Consider the following 21,198-nt stretch of genomic DNA (forward strand, 5'->3'; position numbering starts at 1 on the left):
TTCCGGATTTTTAGAGAGCACATGGGCCCTAGACTGGAAAAAAAGAGCCTTCTCCCCCAATAACCCCTTGACCGCTTTGTAGAACGTACTCTTGTTAGTCGTCTTTGGGTCAAGTCGACGAAAACTCTGCCACTTCTCATTTTCCGTATGAAAGACACCTCTCCTCCGTTGTCTTCGAGCTTCATCCTGTAGCGGATTTCACTAAGGGATTCCGCGAATGTCTTTCATTCCGTTGGCTTAATGAGCAGAGCCGACGGTCTAGTCCTTCTTCGTTTCCTCATCTTTTCTGCTCCTGGCTTTTGGTTGGCAGCCTCCTTGTCTTTGAACAAACGTGTCTCTGGTGGCGTAGTCGGTTGTTTCCTTTTTTCCTTCTTGGACTTCTTTTTTTTTTGGGCCCTGGAAACTACTTGGATAAAGTCTCCTTCAGGCACCTCGTCCTCCTTCCGTTTTTCCCCAGTTCTCTTTGCAGTGGGCTATCTGCGGTCCGTTTGACGCAAGCAGTATTCTCAGCGGAGAGTGCGGCTGATTCTGCTCTCCGATCGTCTTCCGCTGCTCTTTACGTTCGCCTATAGAAGGAGATGCGGTTCAATAGTTCCTCCAGTACCATCAGCCCGTTTTTGACGCCTTTGATGACGATCCTCTGGAGGAACATTGCCACCGCATACGCTTCACCACTGCTGCGCATTTCCTGATGAGGTTTTCCTCTTCGGCTCTAGCTAAGACCGGTCGACTGCACTTGTGCTCGGTTTGTGTTCGAATCCATTTGCTCAGGACTAGCGATTCTGACTGAGCTTTCTTTCGGAACAGGGGCACTACAAGGCATTGGAGTTGCCATCTTCGCACGGTCAGTCGCGCCACTTGATAAGACTTCCTCTTTATTTGGGCACCCCAGTGTCACATCGGGTATGTCAGCCCTCGTTGCCTCTTTCGCTGATCGCTGCGGTGAACGACGTGTAACGAAATATTCTCACATTTTATTTTTCATCCCGGAATTCTTCTGCACTTTTTTGTCGCCGAGTGTACTTATCTTTATCTCATCACGAGCATAGCCTCGATCAGCGAGCATAGAGATGATCGCAGAAACACCTGCGCCCGGAGCCTACAATTAGTAAACAATATGAAATATTATTGATAAGATTCTCGATGATTCCGGGACGGACACAGGAGGAAGTAATGAAGAATGCGGGTCAGGAGGAAGGGAAGTATCTGATAGTGGGAATGCCAGGGAAATGGAGCCGAAGTTGTCGCCGCTACTTCGAAAAAGCGGTCTCGTATGAAACCATCGTAAACACCTGAGCGTGACTCCAATCAAGACCTACCTTTTCAGGTGCTTTCCAAAGCCTGTCGACATCCAATTTTCGGAGCTGGTTCCATGAGCGAAAACACAATTTCTGTTTCGTCGCATATGTCGCATACGAAAAGATGGAAAACAAGCTTGCACGGACGCGACACACATATCGCGAGCCATGCATGTATGCAGACAAGCCCATGCGACTGTATGTTATCCGTACTATTACTATGCTATCTTGGCCGCAATACATCCGTTAAAATAAATTAAAATCTCTGCTAGTTTTGCCGCCTTGCGCTTTCCGTTACATTCGCGGCCTGAAGCCGATTCAGTCGTTTTAACGCGCTCGCATAGTTAACAACTTTCTTACGTTTTCGTTACGTGTCCCCGTTCTTTTCTGATTCTTTTGAATGAAACAGAATCTCCCGCCCTGACTCAAGAAGTTGAACACAAAGTTGAATTGAATCCGTGAAGTTGATTGTTTTGTGGTTGATCGTGCGCATAGTGATTGTAACGGTTGGGTAACTTCCGAAAATCAATTATTCGAGAAATTAGTGGATGATTGGAGTAGAAAAGTGATTTATTGGCTTTTGTGACGATTAACGAGGGTTTGCCAGCTACACAGCGTTCATGATGACGGAAACAGTGGTCACGGTCGATCCCAATCGCAATCCTAATCCAAATCCTGGACAACAACCAAAACCTGCGGGTGGTGCTTTGAGCTGGTTGAAGTTCAACATTGACTACTTTACGACCATTCCTGGAATTTTGAAAGCAGTGGAGCTGGTGAGAATAGCAAATATCTTTTATTATAGTGTTTATAGTAGAATACAATGGAAACAGCTGCGTAAACTATGCAGTCCATACGCTTCCTCCATAGTTTGGTAAGGCGCGTTTGGGAGTAGCACTAGCTGCTTTGAGTAGGAACCTAGGAAGTCAGGTTTTGACCATTTTGGGACTCACGCATGCTAAGACGCAGTTGTAGTTTTTTCCGATTCACCTGATCATATCAAAGTTCTATCTAAATTCGTCATTTCGGGCTGATAATGATTCCGGGCACTTAGTGCAAGTTCATTGTTTTGTTGCGAAAGTGGCATTTTTATATTCGTTTAAATTGTTCATTATCTTGGGGGTGATAAGAGAACTTTAAATGAATTCAGTTTTCAAGTTAAATATTTTTAGAGAGAAATACTTCGAATGACCAATTCTATTGTATTTCGTACTCGTTTTTCACTTGGTTGGATTTTTTTTTTATAAAAGGAAAAAGTATTTATCTTGAAATGCAGTTTCCCGTATGATTTAAAATCCAAAGATACAATAAAGACTGACTGTAATTTTGCTAAGGAAGTAGGCAATCTAGGACTGACTTCTTAGCCTGACAAAACCCTTTTTATATTAAACGTTTTTTTCTGCGGAAGTCCCAATAACTAGGCTATGTTCACGGTTAGTTTGTCTTTCGAGGAGTCCAGTATAATTATATAGATCAGCATTTACCAAGGGCACCAAGCGACGGTATCCTATCCGAAGTTCAGTATAATTAAAGTGGGAGTGCTTCCCTGAAGGTTATATATAACCCACTGGACACCCTGTTGAGAAACATCGAGATAGCTGGATAATCGTGATAACTTGCTTATTGGCTTGCATTGAGCGCAGACTGGTTCTATGATGACTAGCAGTTCTCTCCTATTTAATCTAAAATTCCAGGCTTCAAGCTGATTATGGGGAAATCCACATTGCATAAACTTGATAAGATTTTAACTTTCTTTGGGTTTCGTAATTTGAGGCAATTTACTTGAGTTAGTCTTCAGTCTTGGCCTTAAAAATTCTAGGTTTTTGTAGTAAATCTATTTCTACATAGAATTAAAAGGGTTGAGAAGATTGCTTCCTTTCACCATCGTCAAAGGCGCAACAACCGGTATCCGGTCTAGGTCTCCCTTAATAAAGAACCTCAGACACCTCCGTTTTGCGCCGAGGTCCACTAATTCGATATCCCTAAAAGCTGTCTGGCATTATCGCTCCATTTCAGGCAGGATCTGCCTTGTCTTCTTTTTAGGCTTTCCGGGTTAGATCATCCTCATTCATGCAGATGATTAAGTGCCCACCCCCCGCAGTCTGTTGAGCCGGATTTTATCCACAACCAGAAGTTCGTGATATCGCTCATAGATTTCGTTGTTACGTAGGCTGCGGAATCGTCCATCCTCATGTAGGGGGCCAAAAATTCTTCGGAGGGTGGACTTGAAGAGGATGGTGCCTCTCGCATTTACATCGGCATCACGGATCACTTTCTCCAGGACCAGGTTAAAGAGGACACATGATAGGGCATCTTCTTGTCGTAGACCGTTGTTGATGTCGAATGGTCTTGAGAGTGACCATGCTGCTTTTATCTGGCCTCGTACATTGGTCAGGGTCAGCTTTGTCAGTCTTATCAATTTCGTTGGGATACTGAATTCTCTCATGGCTGTGTACAGTTTTACCCTGGCTGTGCGGTCATAGGCGGCTTTAAAGTCGATGAAAAGATGGTGCAACTGATGTCCATATTCCAACAATTTTTCCATCGCTTGCCGCAGTGAGAAAATCTGATTTGTTGCTGATTTGCCTGGAGTGAAGCCTCTCTGGTATGGGCCAATGACATTCTGAGCGTATGGGGCTATCCGGCCTAGCAAGATAGTGGAGAATATCTTATAGATGGTACTCAGCAACGTGATACCTCTATAATTGCTGCACTGTGTGATATCTCCCTTTTTATGTATGAGACAGATAATGCCTCGTTGCCAATCAGGCATTGATTCGCTGTCCCATACCTTGAGCACAAGTTGATGAACCACTTGGTGTAACTGGTCGCCTCCATATTTAACCAATTCGGCTCTAATTCCATCGACTCCTGGCGACTTATGATTTTTTAGCGGATGAATTGAAGGGACTGTTTCTCCTAAACTTGGTGGTGGCAGTATTTGTCCGTCGTTTTCAGTTGGCGGGACCTCCAACTCGCCGATATTCTGGTTGTTCAGTAGTTCATCAAAGTACTCAACCCATCGCTCCAATATGCCCATTTTGTCGGACATCAGATTTCCCTCTTTGTCTCGGCAGGATGAGCATCTAGGTTTATAAAGCTTCATCCTGCTGACTTGTTGGTAAAACTTACGCACCTGATGCGGTTGCTCTCCTCACTTTTCTAGTTCACTGAGTTGTTAGTTCTCCTAGGCATCCTTTTTCCGTCTGAGAAGTCACTTCTCCGCTCGACGGAGTTCGTGATAAGTCTCCGCGCGTGCCCGAGTTCGTTGAGAATGCAGTATTACTCGGTAGGCAGCATTCTTCCGTTCCGTGGCTAGCTTACATTCATCGTCAAACCAACCGTTCCAACTCTTTTTACGGCTGGGACCAAGTAAGTTTGTGGCCGTATTTATGATAACGTTCTTCAGGTGATCGTGAAGATCATTTGTTGATGCTTCATCTCCAGGATCTCTGTTGACTCCGGCTATTGAGGCATCCTTTTCCCTCTTATAGGTGTTACGGAGGGCTGTGTTGTGGATGGCTTCAGTGTTCACTCTCACCTGATTGTCAGAGGCGATTCTAGGTGTTATTGTTATTCGAGTTCGGAGCACCATGTCAACGAGGTAGTGATCCGAGTCTATATTGGCCCCCCTATATGTTGTGACATTCATCAAGGCTGAGAGGTGGCGGCGTTCGATCAACACGTGGTCAATTTGATTGAAAGTGGTCCCGTCTGGAGAGGCCCACGTATGTTTGCGAACCGCTTTCCGCGCAAATCAGGTACTTCCAACAACCATATCGTGCGATACTGCTAACTGAATAATCCGCAGTCCGTTATCATTGGTATCCCTATGTAACCTATGGGAGCCGACGTATCGCCTGAATACGGGCTCCTTCCCTACTTGGCTGCTAAAATCCCCAAGTATGATTTTGATATCATATCTGGGACAGGTTTCAAGTGTTCGTTCTACTACCTAGTAGAAGGTATCCTTCACCAACTCTGCAGTCTCCTCTGTAGGGGCGTGAATGTTAATGAGGCTTATGTTTCTAAACTTGCCTCGCAAGCGCAGAATGCATGACTGTTCGCTTATGTTTTCAAAGCCGGCTAATTAAAAAAGCTACTCTGAGCATATGGTTTACTGGATGGTCGCTATAATATATGGTGTAGTGGCTCTTCTCCAGGAAACCGGTCCCTGTGCAGCGCATCTCTTGCAAAGCTGTTACATCAGCCTTATATGGGGCAGGGTATCGACTAGCTGTTGAGCAGCATTCGGTCTGTACAGGGAGAGAAAATGCGCAAATCGTTATTTCGTAGTCGTTTTGAAATCCATCCTGTCCGAGGCTCCTGTTGTGGCTTCGTTAATTTTTGGTCTTCCGTGTAGGGTTGTCAGCACGACCCAATCCCCAACCTGGAGGGCCAGTTGGTACATTTTGTCCGGTTTTTAGGCGTGGGAGACTCGCCTTCATCCTTTCCCGTCTGCAGTCACCACATGGAGGTGGAGATAGGATTCGGTAGTAGCAGGCATTTTCCAGGTGTTAAGCTCCATCGTGGGAACTAATCCACGTTTCGCCCTGGGACCTGTACTGCCCTTTGACCACTCCACTTCACTCTCGGCTTGAAGTGTTCACAGGCGTTCTTTAACTTTTAGCGGCCAATATTGGCGAATTCCATTTCAATAGTACATAGCTCTCAATGATGTGACGTTTGGATTTCTGGATTTGTTGGTAGCGCTTACAACTATGCTGATAAAAGTTCAAAGGATTCAAATCTACGCTGTTGGGAAGCCACAATTCTTTCGGCCAAATCATACCGATGCTGTCTGACAATCAACTTACTGGAAAGCATCTGGATTTCTAGAAGACACCGCATCTATCCATGGCTTCATTATGTTTTCCAGAGGACGTGAATACATTTCTTTCTTGCCATTTCCCTTTTGGCTAAAGAAATACGTTGGCACACCACCTTCAAATTTTCCCTGCTTGTAGTTACTTTCTTTTGCCCTGCTTGTGGGCCCCCAGTTTCTATTACTCTTGGTTTAGGAAACTAAGTTTTAACGTCGGTAACAGTGCTGAAATGATTAAACTAGCTGCTGAGTTTACGTTAGGTACGCATTAGGAAGAGCGCTCTGAGACTGGACCAGCCCCGTGAAGCAATGCTAGAATCTGCGAAGATTGTGGAGAGCTTCTGGGATGTTAAAAAATTCTGCCATCAGGGCAGAAACAAACTCATTAGACTTCTGCACTGGGTATCAGCGTGACTGAAAGCGGGTGCAGGTATTGCTGGCTCCAAATATGTTAACTTAAACGTTCGAGATGGGTTGAATTATAAGGACCGAAAATCGTCGGTTCGAAACCTTGGCTGGTATGGGTCTAGATAAAAACTAGGTATGAGCCTAGATAAAAACTTTCTTTCCGTTTGAGGATCAAGTGGTCTTGAATCGTAATTTTGAGGAGCGGACAACTTGATCCTCAAACAACAAAAATTTAGTTTGTGAGGTTTCAGTCGGTAGGAGCGTACCATGTGCGCGCTGTATATCCATAATACACGTGACGTTTATAAACATAGGCATTTGGGCTTCATAAATCTCTCAAAAAACAAGAAGGAAAAGAAGACGATGCAGACAGCTTCTAGGGATGTTGGTGGACCTCGTCGCAAAACCGGAATGTCAGGAGTTTATTATCAAGTCAGGCCTAGATCGGATACCGGTTGTTCGCCATTAATGATGATGGAATCGCTCAATTCAGGTAGCAAACGTTGCAGGTCTTACTTAGGGATCCAGGATTTGGACCCTGGGCCGAGGCCGATATTTCGAAGTTGATGCCTCAATTACAATGGTATCCGCAACGCCTTCAGAAGTGATACTGTTGTCATGATGGTTCTTAGAAAGGCTTTGGTAAATAAATACACAAATCTGTTAAGGGAAGTTGCGCTATGTCCCAGCAGAACTATTGTGCCCCCTTTACTGGCGATAGTGTACCTATTAACTATAGTATGTCGAGCAAGATTATAATTTACTGGAATTTCAATATATTCCTCACTTCCAAGTATTGCAACTCAGCATCTGGTATTAAGTATCCCAGGTGTCCTGACCTACTTCGCATAAGTGCCGGACACTGTCCCAGAATATGTATGGAGGTTTCTTCACTCTCCGCACGGAATATGCAGACAGTGTGCTTAGATATCCTTAGCTTCATCAGGTGATAGTTAGCCGGTAGTGACCAGTGAGTCCAGGATGCATTATAAAAGTAATGCAATGCGATTAGTAGGAGATTGTGTAGGGAGTTCTGCCCTTTCAAATGCGCCTTGTTTCAGTTTGCTCTGAGTGGTAGGATTGTTAGGACCTGTTTTTGCGCGAAGTCTGGTTTTCGATTGTGTCATTGCGTAATGGAGCGCTCACTGGAACAGCGGCACGCGATCAAGTTTTGCGTACGACTTGGGAAGAATACAGTGGAAATTTATCAAATGCTTCAAGAGGCGTTTAAGGAGGAATGCATTTCGAGATCCCAATGCGGAAGGTGGCACAAGGCTTTGAAGGATGGCCGGGAGGAGGTTACTGATGAGCCTCGTTCTGGATGCCCGTCGTTTAAGTATTCAGGTAATTGCTGATACGCTGAACTTGTCGACATTCGTGGTACATGGGTTAGTGACGGAGGATTTGTAAAACTTGTGCCGAAGGTGTTGACGCAGGAGCAAAAGGAAGTTCGAGTTTTTCGCAGTTACGATTGGATGTTCGAGTACGATCCAGAATCCAAAAAGCAGAGCTCCGAGTGGCACACACAAACTTATCCCAAACCCAAAAAAGCGCGCATGAGCAAGTCTCGCATCAAAACAATGTTGATTGTCTTCTTTGACGTCAGAGAAATCGTCTATTTTGAGTTTGTACCGCAGGAACTAACTGTCAACGCAGCCTTTTACCTGGAGGTGCTCAGGAGACTGCAACAACGGGTCGCACGCGTCAGGCCTGACATCAAAGACTTCTTAAGCTCCACCACGGCAATGCTCCCAGCTAAATGGCCTTCATCGTTACCAACTTCCCGACTCAGAATAAGGCTTCCGTGGTGCCCCAGCCTCCTTACAGTTCTGACAGTTTGTTCCCCCGACTGAAAAGGAGCTGAAGGGAAAGCATTGGAAGTCGGTGGAGAACATTCAAGTTCAAGTTACAAGGTTCCTGAGAGGCATTTGAGGCAGTTGAGGAGTTTCTGGGTATTTTCTAGGCATGGCAGAATTGTTTCCGCAGGATCGATGCATGAGGAGACTATTTTGAAAAATTTTAACCACGAGTGAATAAATCAATTTTTCCTGATATATGTGTATTCTTTTATAATGCACCATGTATTCCCACTATGATCCCTATGTTCTTCTTGGTAAGGTTCAAACAATCCTTCGAGCCTTTGGGCTCATATCCCCCGTGAGCAACCTAGACTGCTCTATTTCTGGTAGGTTCACCTAGTATAGTTCCCTCAGTCATTCCTCTTCATTTTTCACTGTCATAGCTATGAACCCGTTTCCGATTCTACAGAAGGGCTCTGGCTCGTGTAAACGTGTTCCTGTTTTTCTCCTGGCTAGTTCGTCCGCTGTCTCGTTGCCTTCTAACCCGACATCACTTGGATCCCACAGTATCCAGACCTTATTGTGCGAGGCGAGTGTATTCAGTCTTTCGAGGTATCCCCATACCGAGTTAGAATTCACCTGGTTTGACTTGAGGGCCTTGATTGCCGCTTGGCTGGTGGTCTAAATAGCAATGTTCTGCCTCCTATAGTTCCTTTGAAAATTGAAGGCGGCATATCTGTCTATGGCGTATATTTCCGCTTGGAATATATTACTGTACATACCTATTGGTGTTTTCCTTGGGCCAATGACGCCGGCATCCGCTTCCTCTACTGAGAGGGGGGCTTTGATGAAACCTTGCAGCCTTGATGAAGGTAACAAAAAGTGCTTACCCATTTTTGACACTTTTATCTGTTTATCATTGCCTACATGAAACTAGATAGCATAGAACTAGACCAAGACAGGAAACTGTGATGCTATAAATGTTTAAAGAAAAGTATCAAATTTTTGGAAGATATTGGGGAGAATTAACAAAATCAAAATTGACAACCAGAACTGGGGTGGTTGATCCACTGTAGTCTAGTCTAGGGACTCATGGCGATTACTTCTTAATGTTTACTTTTTTGGCAGAGTATTGTACTTTGAGGACTCTGAGTATCTATGACGATGAGATACTTCCATGTACAAAACTCTAGACACATAGATATAAGATTGCCCTTCGTGAGGCTGAAGTCAAAATAGTTTTCTTGCATTTCCGATGTTCCAGTGCTCTCGCGTATCTAGGCATGTTAGAAATCAATTCTTGCGGTGAACCTTGTGACCTCTTTGATCACATCTCGTTAATGTTATTTCAGATGCATTTAGTAAGATAGAATCTGATATTGATCGTGATTTATCACTTCTTATCTTTAACATAGGAAAACTATACAAAACATGTTTCCCTATGACCTGTGATCTTTATTACTCTATGGGTTAAGACTTTTATTACCCATGGTGATAATGTTCCAGGAAGGTCGGGGATTTATTTACCTAATGTGATATTATTCCAGGAAGGTCGGGGATTTATTTACCTAATATGATATTATTCCAGGAAGGACTACAGACATTGTTATCTATTGAATTGTTTGATGGTGGTCGCAGATGGTTGGCATCTGCTTCGTCGACTATGACTCACGTACCAACGCAGATGTGCAGATTGGGCTACGAAATGTACCGGCCCATGTACGTTTCTCGCAACCTCAAAAAAATAACTTGGACACGTCACCTAATAATGTGCGACCCCTTTGCAGGAAGAATTTCCTGGTGAATACAGGCGTAGAAGTCTTGGTCCTGCCCCGCTAACTAACTATTCTCAGCAGCTAAATTTAGCAAGGGCAATCTCTACGCCTAACTAACGGCTACAGCCAAATATATGGGATAAGTAGTATTGATCCCTGATAGACCCGACAACCTTTCTAAGGTCTTTTTGTTTTGTTTAAAGTCCGGATCCACACGATGTCGGACCGGATTAAATATGGAGCAACTTACTTCCTCCTTTTTTGATCGATGGACCCCTCATTTCGGGCTTAGAATCAAAATTTTCAAAGGAAAGCAAAGACGGTAGAGACTACTCGTAAGACACTGCTTCATCTTTGCTATCCGTATTCGCACCCTGCATACTACCCATCTAATTTTGATTCACCCGCTGCTAAGGAGTTTCCTCGCATATTGCTCGGGGATTTCCACGATGGCGGGCTTTTGGCCTCGGGCATTTACAGAGGTGCCAATTTATCGCCTCCTCTACTTCGAGCTTTTCTGTGAGGCAGTCAATATTCCGGATTTTTAGAGAGCACATGGGCCCTAGACTGGAAAAAAAGAGCCTTCTCCCCCAATAACCCCTTGACCGCTTTGTAGAACGTACTCTTGTTAGTCGTCTTTGGGTCAAGTCGACGAAAACTCTGCCACTTCTCATTTTCCGTATGAAAGACACCTCTCCTCCGTTGTCTTCGAGCTTCATCCTGTAGCGGATTTCACTAAGGGATTCCGCGAATGTCTTTCATTCCGTTGGCTTAATGAGCAGAGCCGACGGTCTAGTCCTTCTTCGTTTCCTCATCTTTTCTGCTCCTGGCTTTTGGTTGGCAGCCTCCTTGTCTTTGAACAAACGTGTCTCTGGTGGCGTAGTCGGTTGTTTCCTTTTTTCCTTCTTGGACTTCTTTTTTTTTTGGGCCCTGGAAACTACTTGGATAAAGTCTCCTTCAGGCACCTCGTCCTCCTTCCGTTTTTCCCCAGTTCTCTTTGCAGTGGGCTATCTGCGGTCCGTTTGACGCAAGCAGTATTCTCAGCGGAGAGTGCGGCTGATTCTGCTCTCCGATCGTCTTCCGCTGCTCTTTACGTTCGCCTATAGAAGGAGATGCGGTTCAATAGTTCCTCCAGTACCATCAGCCCGTTTTTGACGCCTTTGATGACGATCCTCTGGAGGAACATTGCCACCGCATACGCTTCACCACTGCTGCGCATTTCCTGATGAGGTTTTCCTCTTCGGCTCTAGCTAAGACCGGTCGACTGCACTTGTGCTCGGTTTGTGTTCGAATCCATTTGCTCAGGACTAGCGATTCTGACTGAGCTTTCTTTCGGAACAGGGGCACTACAAGGCATTGGAGTTGCCATCTTCGCACGGTCAGTCGCGCCACTTGATAAGACTTCCTCTTTATTTGGGCACCCCAGTGTCACATCGGGTATGTCAGCCCTCGTTGCCTCTTTCGCTGATCGCTGCGGTGAACGACGTGTAACGAAATATTCTCACATTTTATTTTTCATCCCGGAATTCTTCTGCACTTTTTTGTCGCCGAGTGTACTTATCTTTATCTCATCACGAGCATAGCCTCGATCAGCGAGCATAGAGATGATCGCAGAAACACCTGCGCCCGGAGCCTACAATTAGTAAACAATATGAAATATTATTGATAAGATTCTCGATGATTCCGGGACGGACACAGGAGGAAGTAATGAAGAATGCGGGTCAGGAGGAAGGGAAGTATCTGATAGTGGGAATGCCAGGGAAATGGAGCCGAAGTTGTCGCCGCTACTTCGAAAAAGCGGTCTCGTATGAAACCATCGTAAACACCTGAGCGTGACTCCAATCAAGACCTACCTTTTCAGGTGCTTTCCAAAGCCTGTCGACATCCAATTTTCGGAGCTGGTTCCATGAGCGAAAACACAATTTCTGTTTCGTCGCATATGTCGCATACGAAAAGATGGAAAACAAGCTTGCACGGACGCGACACACATATCGCGAGCCATGCATGTATGCAGACAAGCCCATGCGACTGTATGTTATCCGTACTATTACTATGCTATCTTGGCCGCAATACATCCGTTAAAATAAATTAAAATCTCTGCTAGTTTTGCCGCCTTGCGCTTTCCGTTACATTCGCGGCCTGAAGCCGATTCAGTCGTTTTAACGCGCTCGCATAGTTAACAACTTTCTTACGTTTTCGTTACGTGTCCCCGTTCTTTTCTGATTCTTTTGAATGAAACAGAATCTCCCGCCCTGACTCAAGAAGTTGAACACAAAGTTGAATTGAATCCGTGAAGTTGATTGTTTTGTGGTTGATCGTGCGCATAGTGATTGTAACGGTTGGGTAACTTCCGAAAATCAATTATTCGAGAAATTAGTGGATGATTGGAGTAGAAAAGTGATTTATTGGCTTTTGTGACGATTAACGAGGGTTTGCCAGCTACACAGCGTTCATGATGACGGAAACAGTGGTCACGGTCGATCCCAATCGCAATCCTAATCCAAATCCTGGACAACAACCAAAACCTGCGGGTGGTGCTTTGAGCTGGTTGAAGTTCAACATTGACTACTTTACGACCATTCCTGGAATTTTGAAAGCAGTGGAGCTGGTGAGAATAGCAAATATCTTTTATTATAGTGTTTATAGTAGAATACAATGGAAACAGCTGCGTAAACTATGCAGTCCATACGCTTCCTCCATAGTTTGGTAAGGCGCGTTTGGGAGTAGCACTAGCTGCTTTGAGTAGGAACCTAGGAAGTCAGGTTTTGACCATTTTGGGACTCACGCATGCTAAGACGCAGTTGTAGTTTTTTCCGATTCACCTGATCATATCAAAGTTCTATCTAAATTCGTCATTTCGGGCTGATAATGATTCCGGGCACTTAGTGCAAGTTCATTGTTTTGTTGCGAAAGTGGCATTTTTATATTCGTTTAAATTGTTCATTATCTTGGGGGTGATAAGAGAACTTTAAATGAATTCAGTTTTCAAGTTAAATATTTTTAGAGAGAAATACTTCGAATGACCAATTCTATTGTATTTCGTACTCGTTTTTCACTTGGTTGGATTTTTTTTTTATAAAAGGAAAAAGTATTTATCTTGAAATGCAGTTTCCCGTATGATTTAAAATCCAAAGATACAATAAAGACTGACTGTAATTTTGCTAAGGAAGTAGGCAATCTAGGACTGACTTCTTAGCCTGACAAAACCCTTTTTATATTAAACGTTTTTTTCTGCGGAAGTCCCAATAACTAGGCTATGTTCACGGTTAGTTTGTCTTTCGAGGAGTCCAGTATAATTATATAGATCAGCATTTACCAAGGGCACCAAGCGACGGTATCCTATCCGAAGTTCAGTATAATTAAAGTGGGAGTGCTTCCCTGAAGGTTATATATAACCCACTGGACACCCTGTTGAGAAACATCGAGATAGCTGGATAATCGTGATAACTTGCTTATTGGCTTGCATTGAGCGCAGACTGGTTCTATGATGACTAGCAGTTCTCTCCTATTTAATCTAAAATTCCAGGCTTCAAGCTGATTATGGGGAAATCCACATTGCATAAACTTGATAAGATTTTAACTTTCTTTGGGTTTCGTAATTTGAGGCAATTTACTTGAGTTAGTCTTCAGTCTTGGCCTTAAAAATTCTAGGTTTTTGTAGTAAATCTATTTCTACATAGAATTAAAAGGGTTGAGAAGATTGCTTCCTTTCACCATCGTCAAAGGCGCAACAACCGGTATCCGGTCTAGGTCTCCCTTAATAAAGAACCTCAGACACCTCCGTTTTGCGCCGAGGTCCACTAATTCGATATCCCTAAAAGCTGTCTGGCATTATCGCTCCATTTCAGGCAGGATCTGCCTTGTCTTCTTTTTAGGCTTTCCGGGTTAGATCATCCTCATTCATGCAGATGATTAAGTGCCCACCCCCCGCAGTCTGTTGAGCCGGATTTTATCCACAACCAGAAGTTCGTGATATCGCTCATAGATTTCGTTGTTACGTAGGCTGCGGAATCGTCCATCCTCATGTAGGGGGCCAAAAATTCTTCGGAGGGTGGACTTGAAGAGGATGGTGCCTCTCGCATTTACATCGGCATCACGGATCACTTTCTCCAGGACCAGGTTAAAGAGGACACATGATAGGGCATCTTCTTGTCGTAGACCGTTGTTGATGTCGAATGGTCTTGAGAGTGACCATGCTGCTTTTATCTGGCCTCGTACATTGGTCAGGGTCAGCTTTGTCAGTCTTATCAATTTCGTTGGGATACTGAATTCTCTCATGGCTGTGTACAGTTTTACCCTGGCTGTGCGGTCATAGGCGGCTTTAAAGTCGATGAAAAGATGGTGCAACTGATGTCCATATTCCAACAATTTTTCCATCGCTTGCCGCAGTGAGAAAATCTGATTTGTTGCTGATTTGCCTGGAGTGAAGCCTCTCTGGTATGGGCCAATGACATTCTGAGCGTATGGGGCTATCCGGCCTAGCAAGATAGTGGAGAATATCTTATAGATGGTACTCAGCAACGTGATACCTCTATAATTGCTGCACTGTGTGATATCTCCCTTTTTATGTATGAGACAGATAATGCCTCGTTGCCAATCAGGCATTGATTCGCTGTCCCATACCTTGAGCACAAGTTGATGAACCACTTGGTGTAACTGGTCGCCTCCATATTTAACCAATTCGGCTCTAATTCCATCGACTCCTGGCGACTTATGATTTTTTAGCGGATGAATTGAAGGGACTGTTTCTCCTAAACTTGGTGGTGGCAGTATTTGTCCGTCGTTTTCAGTTGGCGGGACCTCCAACTCGCCGATATTCTGGTTGTTCAGTAGTTCATCAAAGTACTCAACCCATCGCTCCAATATGCCCATTTTGTCGGACATCAGATTTCCCTCTTTGTCTCGGCAGGATGAGCATCTAGGTTTATAAAGCTTCATCCTGCTGACTTGTTGGTAAAACTTACGCACCTGATGCGGTTGCTCTCCTCACTTTTCTAGTTCACTGAGTTGTTAGTTCTCCTAGGCATCCTTTTTCCGTCTGAGAAGTCACTTCTCCGCTCGACGGAGTTCGTGATAAGTCTCCGCGCGTGCCCGAGTTCGTTGAGAATGCAGTATTACTCGGTAGGCAGCATTCTTCCGTTCCGTGGCTAGCTTACATTCATCGTCAAACCAACCGTTCCAACTCTTTTTACGGCTGGGACCAAGTAAGTTTGTGGCCGTATTTATGATAACGTTCTTCAGGTGATCGTGAAGATCATTTGTTGATGCTTCATCTCCAGGATCTCTGTTGACTCCGGCTATTGAGGCATCCTTTTCCCTCTTATAGGTGTTACGGAGGGCTGTGTTGTGGATGGCTTCAGTGTTCACTCTCACCTGATTGTCAGAGGCGATTCTAGGTGTTATTGTTATTCGAGTTCGGAGCACCATGTCAACGAGGTAGTGATCCGAGTCTATATTGGCCCCCCTATATGTTGTGACATTCATCAAGGCTGAGAGGTGGCGGCGTTCGATCAACACGTGGTCAATTTGATTGAAAGTGGTCCCGTCTGGAGAGGCCCACGTATGTTTGCGAACCGCTTTCCGCGCAAATCAGGTACTTCCAACAACCATATCGTGCGATACTGCTAACTGAATAATCCGCAGTCCGTTATCATTGGTATCCCTATGTAACCTATGGGAGCCGACGTATCGCCTGAATACGGGCTCCTTCCCTACTTGGCTGCTAAAATCCCCAAGTATGATTTTGATATCATATCTGGGACAGGTTTCAAGTGTTCGTTCTACTACCTAGTAGAAGGTATCCTTCACCAACTCTGCAGTCTCCTCTGTAGGGGCGTGAATGTTAATGAGGCTTATGTTTCTAAACTTGCCTCGCAAGCGCAGAATGCATGACTGTTCGCTTATGTTTTCAAAGCCGGCTAATTAAAAAAGCTACTCTGAGCATATGGTTTACTGGATGGTCGCTATAATATATGGTGTAGTGGCTCTTCTCCAGGAAACCGGTCCCTGTGCAGCGCATCTCTTGCAAAGCTGTTACATCAGCCTTATATGGGGCAGGGTATCGACTAGCTGTTGAGCAGCATTCGGTCTGTACAGGGAGAGAAAATGCGCAAATCGTTATTTCGTAGTCGTTTTGAAATCCATCCTGTCCGAGGCTCCTGTTGTGGCTTCGTTAATTTTTGGTCTTCCGTGTAGGGTTGTCAGCACGACCCAATCCCCAACCTGGAGGGCCAGTTGGTACATTTTGTCCGGTTTTTAGGCGTGGGAGACTCGCCTTCATCCTTTCCCGTCTGCAGTCACCACATGGAGGTGGAGATAGGATTCGGTAGTAGCAGGCATTTTCCAGGTGTTAAGCTCCATCGTGGGAACTAATCCACGTTTCGCCCTGGGACCTGTACTGCCCTTTGACCACTCCACTTCACTCTCGGCTTGAAGTGTTCACAGGCGTTCTTTAACTTTTAGCGGCCAATATTGGCGAATTCCATTTCAATAGTACATAGCTCTCAATGATGTGACGTTTGGATTTCTGGATTTGTTGGTAGCGCTTACAACTATGCTGATAAAAGTTCAAAGGATTCAAATCTACGCTGTTGGGAAGCCACAATTCTTTCGGCCAAATCATACCGATGCTGTCTGACAATCAACTTACTGGAAAGCATCTGGATTTCTAGAAGACACCGCATCTATCCATGGCTTCATTATGTTTTCCAGAGGACGTGAATACATTTCTTTCTTGCCATTTCCCTTTTGGCTAAAGAAATACGTTGGCACACCACCTTCAAATTTTCCCTGCTTGTAGTTACTTTCTTTTGCCCTGCTTGTGGGCCCCCAGTTTCTATTACTCTTGGTTTAGGAAACTAAGTTTTAACGTCGGTAACAGTGCTGAAATGATTAAACTAGCTGCTGAGTTTACGTTAGGTACGCATTAGGAAGAGCGCTCTGAGACTGGACCAGCCCCGTGAAGCAATGCTAGAATCTGCGAAGATTGTGGAGAGCTTCTGGGATGTTAAAAAATTCTGCCATCAGGGCAGAAACAAACTCATTAGACTTCTGCACTGGGTATCAGCGTGACTGAAAGCGGGTGCAGGTATTGCTGGCTCCAAATATGTTAACTTAAACGTTCGAGATGGGTTGAATTATAAGGACCGAAAATCGTCGGTTCGAAACCTTGGCTGGTATGGGTCTAGATAAAAACTAGGTATGAGCCTAGATAAAAACTTTCTTTCCGTTTGAGGATCAAGTGGTCTTGAATCGTAATTTTGAGGAGCGGACAACTTGATCCTCAAACAACAAAAATTTAGTTTGTGAGGTTTCAGTCGGTAGGAGCGTACCATGTGCGCGCTGTATATCCATAATACACGTGACGTTTATAAACATAGGCATTTGGGCTTCATAAATCTCTCAAAAAACAAGAAGGAAAAGAAGACGATGCAGACAGCTTCTAGGGATGTTGGTGGACCTCGTCGCAAAACCGGAATGTCAGGAGTTTATTATCAAGTCAGGCCTAGATCGGATACCGGTTGTTCGCCATTAATGATGATGGAATCGCTCAATTCAGGTAGCAAACGTTGCAGGTCTTACTTAGGGATCCAGGATTTGGACCCTGGGCCGAGGCCGATATTTCGAAGTTGATGCCTCAATTACAATGGTATCCGCAACGCCTTCAGAAGTGATACTGTTGTCATGATGGTTCTTAGAAAGGCTTTGGTAAATAAATACACAAATCTGTTAAGGGAAGTTGCGCTATGTCCCAGCAGAACTATTGTGCCCCCTTTACTGGCGATAGTGTACCTATTAACTATAGTATGTCGAGCAAGATTATAATTTACTGGAATTTCAATATATTCCTCACTTCCAAGTATTGCAACTCAGCATCTGGTATTAAGTATCCCAGGTGTCCTGACCTACTTCGCATAAGTGCCGGACACTGTCCCAGAATATGTATGGAGGTTTCTTCACTCTCCGCACGGAATATGCAGACAGTGTGCTTAGATATCCTTAGCTTCATCAGGTGATAGTTAGCCGGTAGTGACCAGTGAGTCCAGGATGCATTATAAAAGTAATGCAATGCGATTAGTAGGAGATTGTGTAGGGAGTTCTGCCCTTTCAAATGCGCCTTGTTTCAGTTTGCTCTGAGTGGTAGGATTGTTAGGACCTGTTTTTGCGCGAAGTCTGGTTTTCGATTGTGTCATTGCGTAATGGAGCGCTCACTGGAACAGCGGCACGCGATCAAGTTTTGCGTACGACTTGGGAAGAATACAGTGGAAATTTATCAAATGCTTCAAGAGGCGTTTAAGGAGGAATGCATTTCGAGATCCCAATGCGGAAGGTGGCACAAGGCTTTGAAGGATGGCCGGGAGGAGGTTACTGATGAGCCTCGTTCTGGATGCCCGTCGTTTAAGTATTCAGGTAATTGCTGATACGCTGAACTTGTCGACATTCGTGGTACATGGGTTAGTGACGGAGGATTTGTAAAACTTGTGCCGAAGGTGTTGACGCAGGAGCAAAAGGAAGTTCGAGTTTTTCGCAGTTACGATTGGATGTTCGAGTACGATCCAGAATCCAAAAAGCAGAGCTCCGAGTGGCACACACAAACTTATCCCAAACCCAAAAAAGCGCGCATGAGCAAGTCTCGCATCAAAACAATGTTGATTGTCTTCTTTGACGTCAGAGAAATCGTCTATTTTGAGTTTGTACCGCAGGAACTAACTGTCAACGCAGCCTTTTACCTGGAGGTGCTCAGGAGACTGCAACAACGGGTCGCACGCGTCAGGCCTGACATCAAAGACTTCTTAAGCTCCACCACGGCAATGCTCCCAGCTAAATGGCCTTCATCGTTACCAACTTCCCGACTCAGAATAAGGCTTCCGTGGTGCCCCAGCCTCCTTACAGTTCTGACAGTTTGTTCCCCCGACTGAAAAGGAGCTGAAGGGAAAGCATTGGAAGTCGGTGGAGAACATTCAAGTTCAAGTTACAAGGTTCCTGAGAGGCATTTGAGGCAGTTGAGGAGTTTCTGGGTATTTTCTAGGCATGGCAGAATTGTTTCCGCAGGATCGATGCATGAGGAGACTATTTTGAAAAATTTTAACCACGAGTGAATAAATCAATTTTTCCTGATATATGTGTATTCTTTTATAATGCACCATGTATTCCCACTATGATCCCTATGTTCTTCTTGGTAAGGTTCAAACAATCCTTCGAGCCTTTGGGCTCATATCCCCCGTGAGCAACCTAGACTGCTCTATTTCTGGTAGGTTCACCTAGTATAGTTCCCTCAGTCATTCCTCTTCATTTTTCACTGTCATAGCTATGAACCCGTTTCCGATTCTACAGAAGGGCTCTGGCTCGTGTAAACGTGTTCCTGTTTTTCTCCTGGCTAGTTCGTCCGCTGTCTCGTTGCCTTCTAACCCGACATCACTTGGATCCCACAGTATCCAGACCTTATTGTGCGAGGCGAGTGTATTCAGTCTTTCGAGGTATCCCCATACCGAGTTAGAATTCACCTGGTTTGACTTGAGGGCCTTGATTGCCGCTTGGCTGGTGGTCTAAATAGCAATGTTCTGCCTCCTATAGTTCCTTTGAAAATTGAAGGCGGCATATCTGTCTATGGCGTATATTTCCGCTTGGAATATATTACTGTACATACCTATTGGTGTTTTCCTTGGGCCAATGACGCCGGCATCCGCTTCCTCTACTGAGAGGGGGGCTTTGATGAAACCTTGCAGCCTTGATGAAGGTAACAAAAAGTGCTTACCCATTTTTGACACTTTTATCTGTTTATCATTGCCTACATGAAACTAGATAGCATAGAACTAGACCAAGACAGGAAACTGTGATGCTATAAATGTTTAAAGAAAAGTATCAAATTTTTGGAAGATATTGGGGAGAATTAACAAAATCAAAATTGACAACCAGAACTGGGGTGGTTGATCCACTGTAGTCTAGTCTAGGGACTCATGGCGATTACTTCTTAATGTTTACTTTTTTGGCAGAGTATTGTACTTTGAGGACTCTGAGTATCTATGACGATGAGATACTTCCATGTACAAAACTCTAGACACATAGATATAAGATTGCCCTTCGTGAGGCTGAAGTCAAAATAGTTTTCTTGCATTTCCGATGTTCCAGTGCTCTCGCGTATCTAGGCATGTTAGAAATCAATTCTTGCGGTGAACCTTGTGACCTCTTTGATCACATCTCGTTAATGTTATTTCAGATGCATTTAGTAAGATAGAATCTGATATTGATCGTGATTTATCACCAAATGTAAAAGTAAAGTGGAATGTGTGCATGATCCATGATTGACCTAATTATGTTACATAATCACATCGTAGAGTAATAAGACCTGGAGCCCGAGAAATGAAGAAGCTACCTTAGATGAATCCATAATAGGAACTTTTCGTGAGCGTGAAAAAGATAGTTTGCTTCTATCCTATTTCCTGCAAGAAAATGTTATCTGAACCTGATTGAGAGGAAAATTCAAGCCACGCTTTTTCTCTTGATAAAATGGTGGAAATAACCCTTTTATGGTTGATTGGTGATCGATAAAGATATCAATTCTTTTCCTACCAAAATCCAGAAACTAAATTTATGATAAATTTATTTCATGCGCATATTTGTGAATTATACTAAACACTTCGTCATGAGATAAGAATAATTGAATGCGCTGTCTCATTGATTGCCATTGCGAAATGTGGTGATGTAATTCTCCGTTTGAGCTTTAGCTTTTTCAAGAGGGTGCAGTAAGATAGATCGCTATTTGTACATTATAATTTCTCGGCTCTTTATAGCCAAGGTTAACCACTTTATGTTTGAGTAAATGCAATTCTCAACTTCGTCGCAGATCAACATGGGATCTTATGAATGTTGCAGTGGCAAGAATGCATTCTTGTCTGGGTTTCTCGCTTGCTTTTGAGAAAAAATGAAAACTTGTTGTTGACGTAAAGTGGAACAATTCTGTAGGTTGGTTTCAATAGAATATAATTTTCTATTTTTTTTTCACGGTTAAAGTAGTAATTTGCTGTTGCATACTAGTCTGACAGGCGTGCTAGAATGGAATTGGATAAATATTCAAAATGGGGTAAGGGGGCCGC

General features: G+C 44.1%; 1 protein-coding gene across 1 annotated transcript in view; it reads left to right on the plus strand.

The window, feature by feature from the left end:
* Positions 1–12,230: 12,230 nt before the first annotated feature.
* The window catches only part of LOC119657754 (CKLF-like MARVEL transmembrane domain-containing protein 4), a 74,203-nt gene continuing 65,235 nt past the window's right edge, over positions 12,231–21,198 (plus strand). The window contains exon 1 of the mRNA XM_038064808.1: positions 12,231–12,713. Within this exon, the coding sequence (XP_037920736.1) occupies positions 12,558–12,713 (156 nt within the window). The 5' untranslated portion in view covers positions 12,231–12,557. The remainder of the gene's footprint in view (positions 12,714–21,198) is intronic.

Source organism: Hermetia illucens, chromosome 5, assembly GCF_905115235.1.
Source record: "Hermetia illucens chromosome 5, iHerIll2.2.curated.20191125, whole genome shotgun sequence".
Classification (NCBI taxonomy): Eukaryota; Metazoa; Arthropoda; class Insecta; order Diptera; family Stratiomyidae; genus Hermetia; species Hermetia illucens.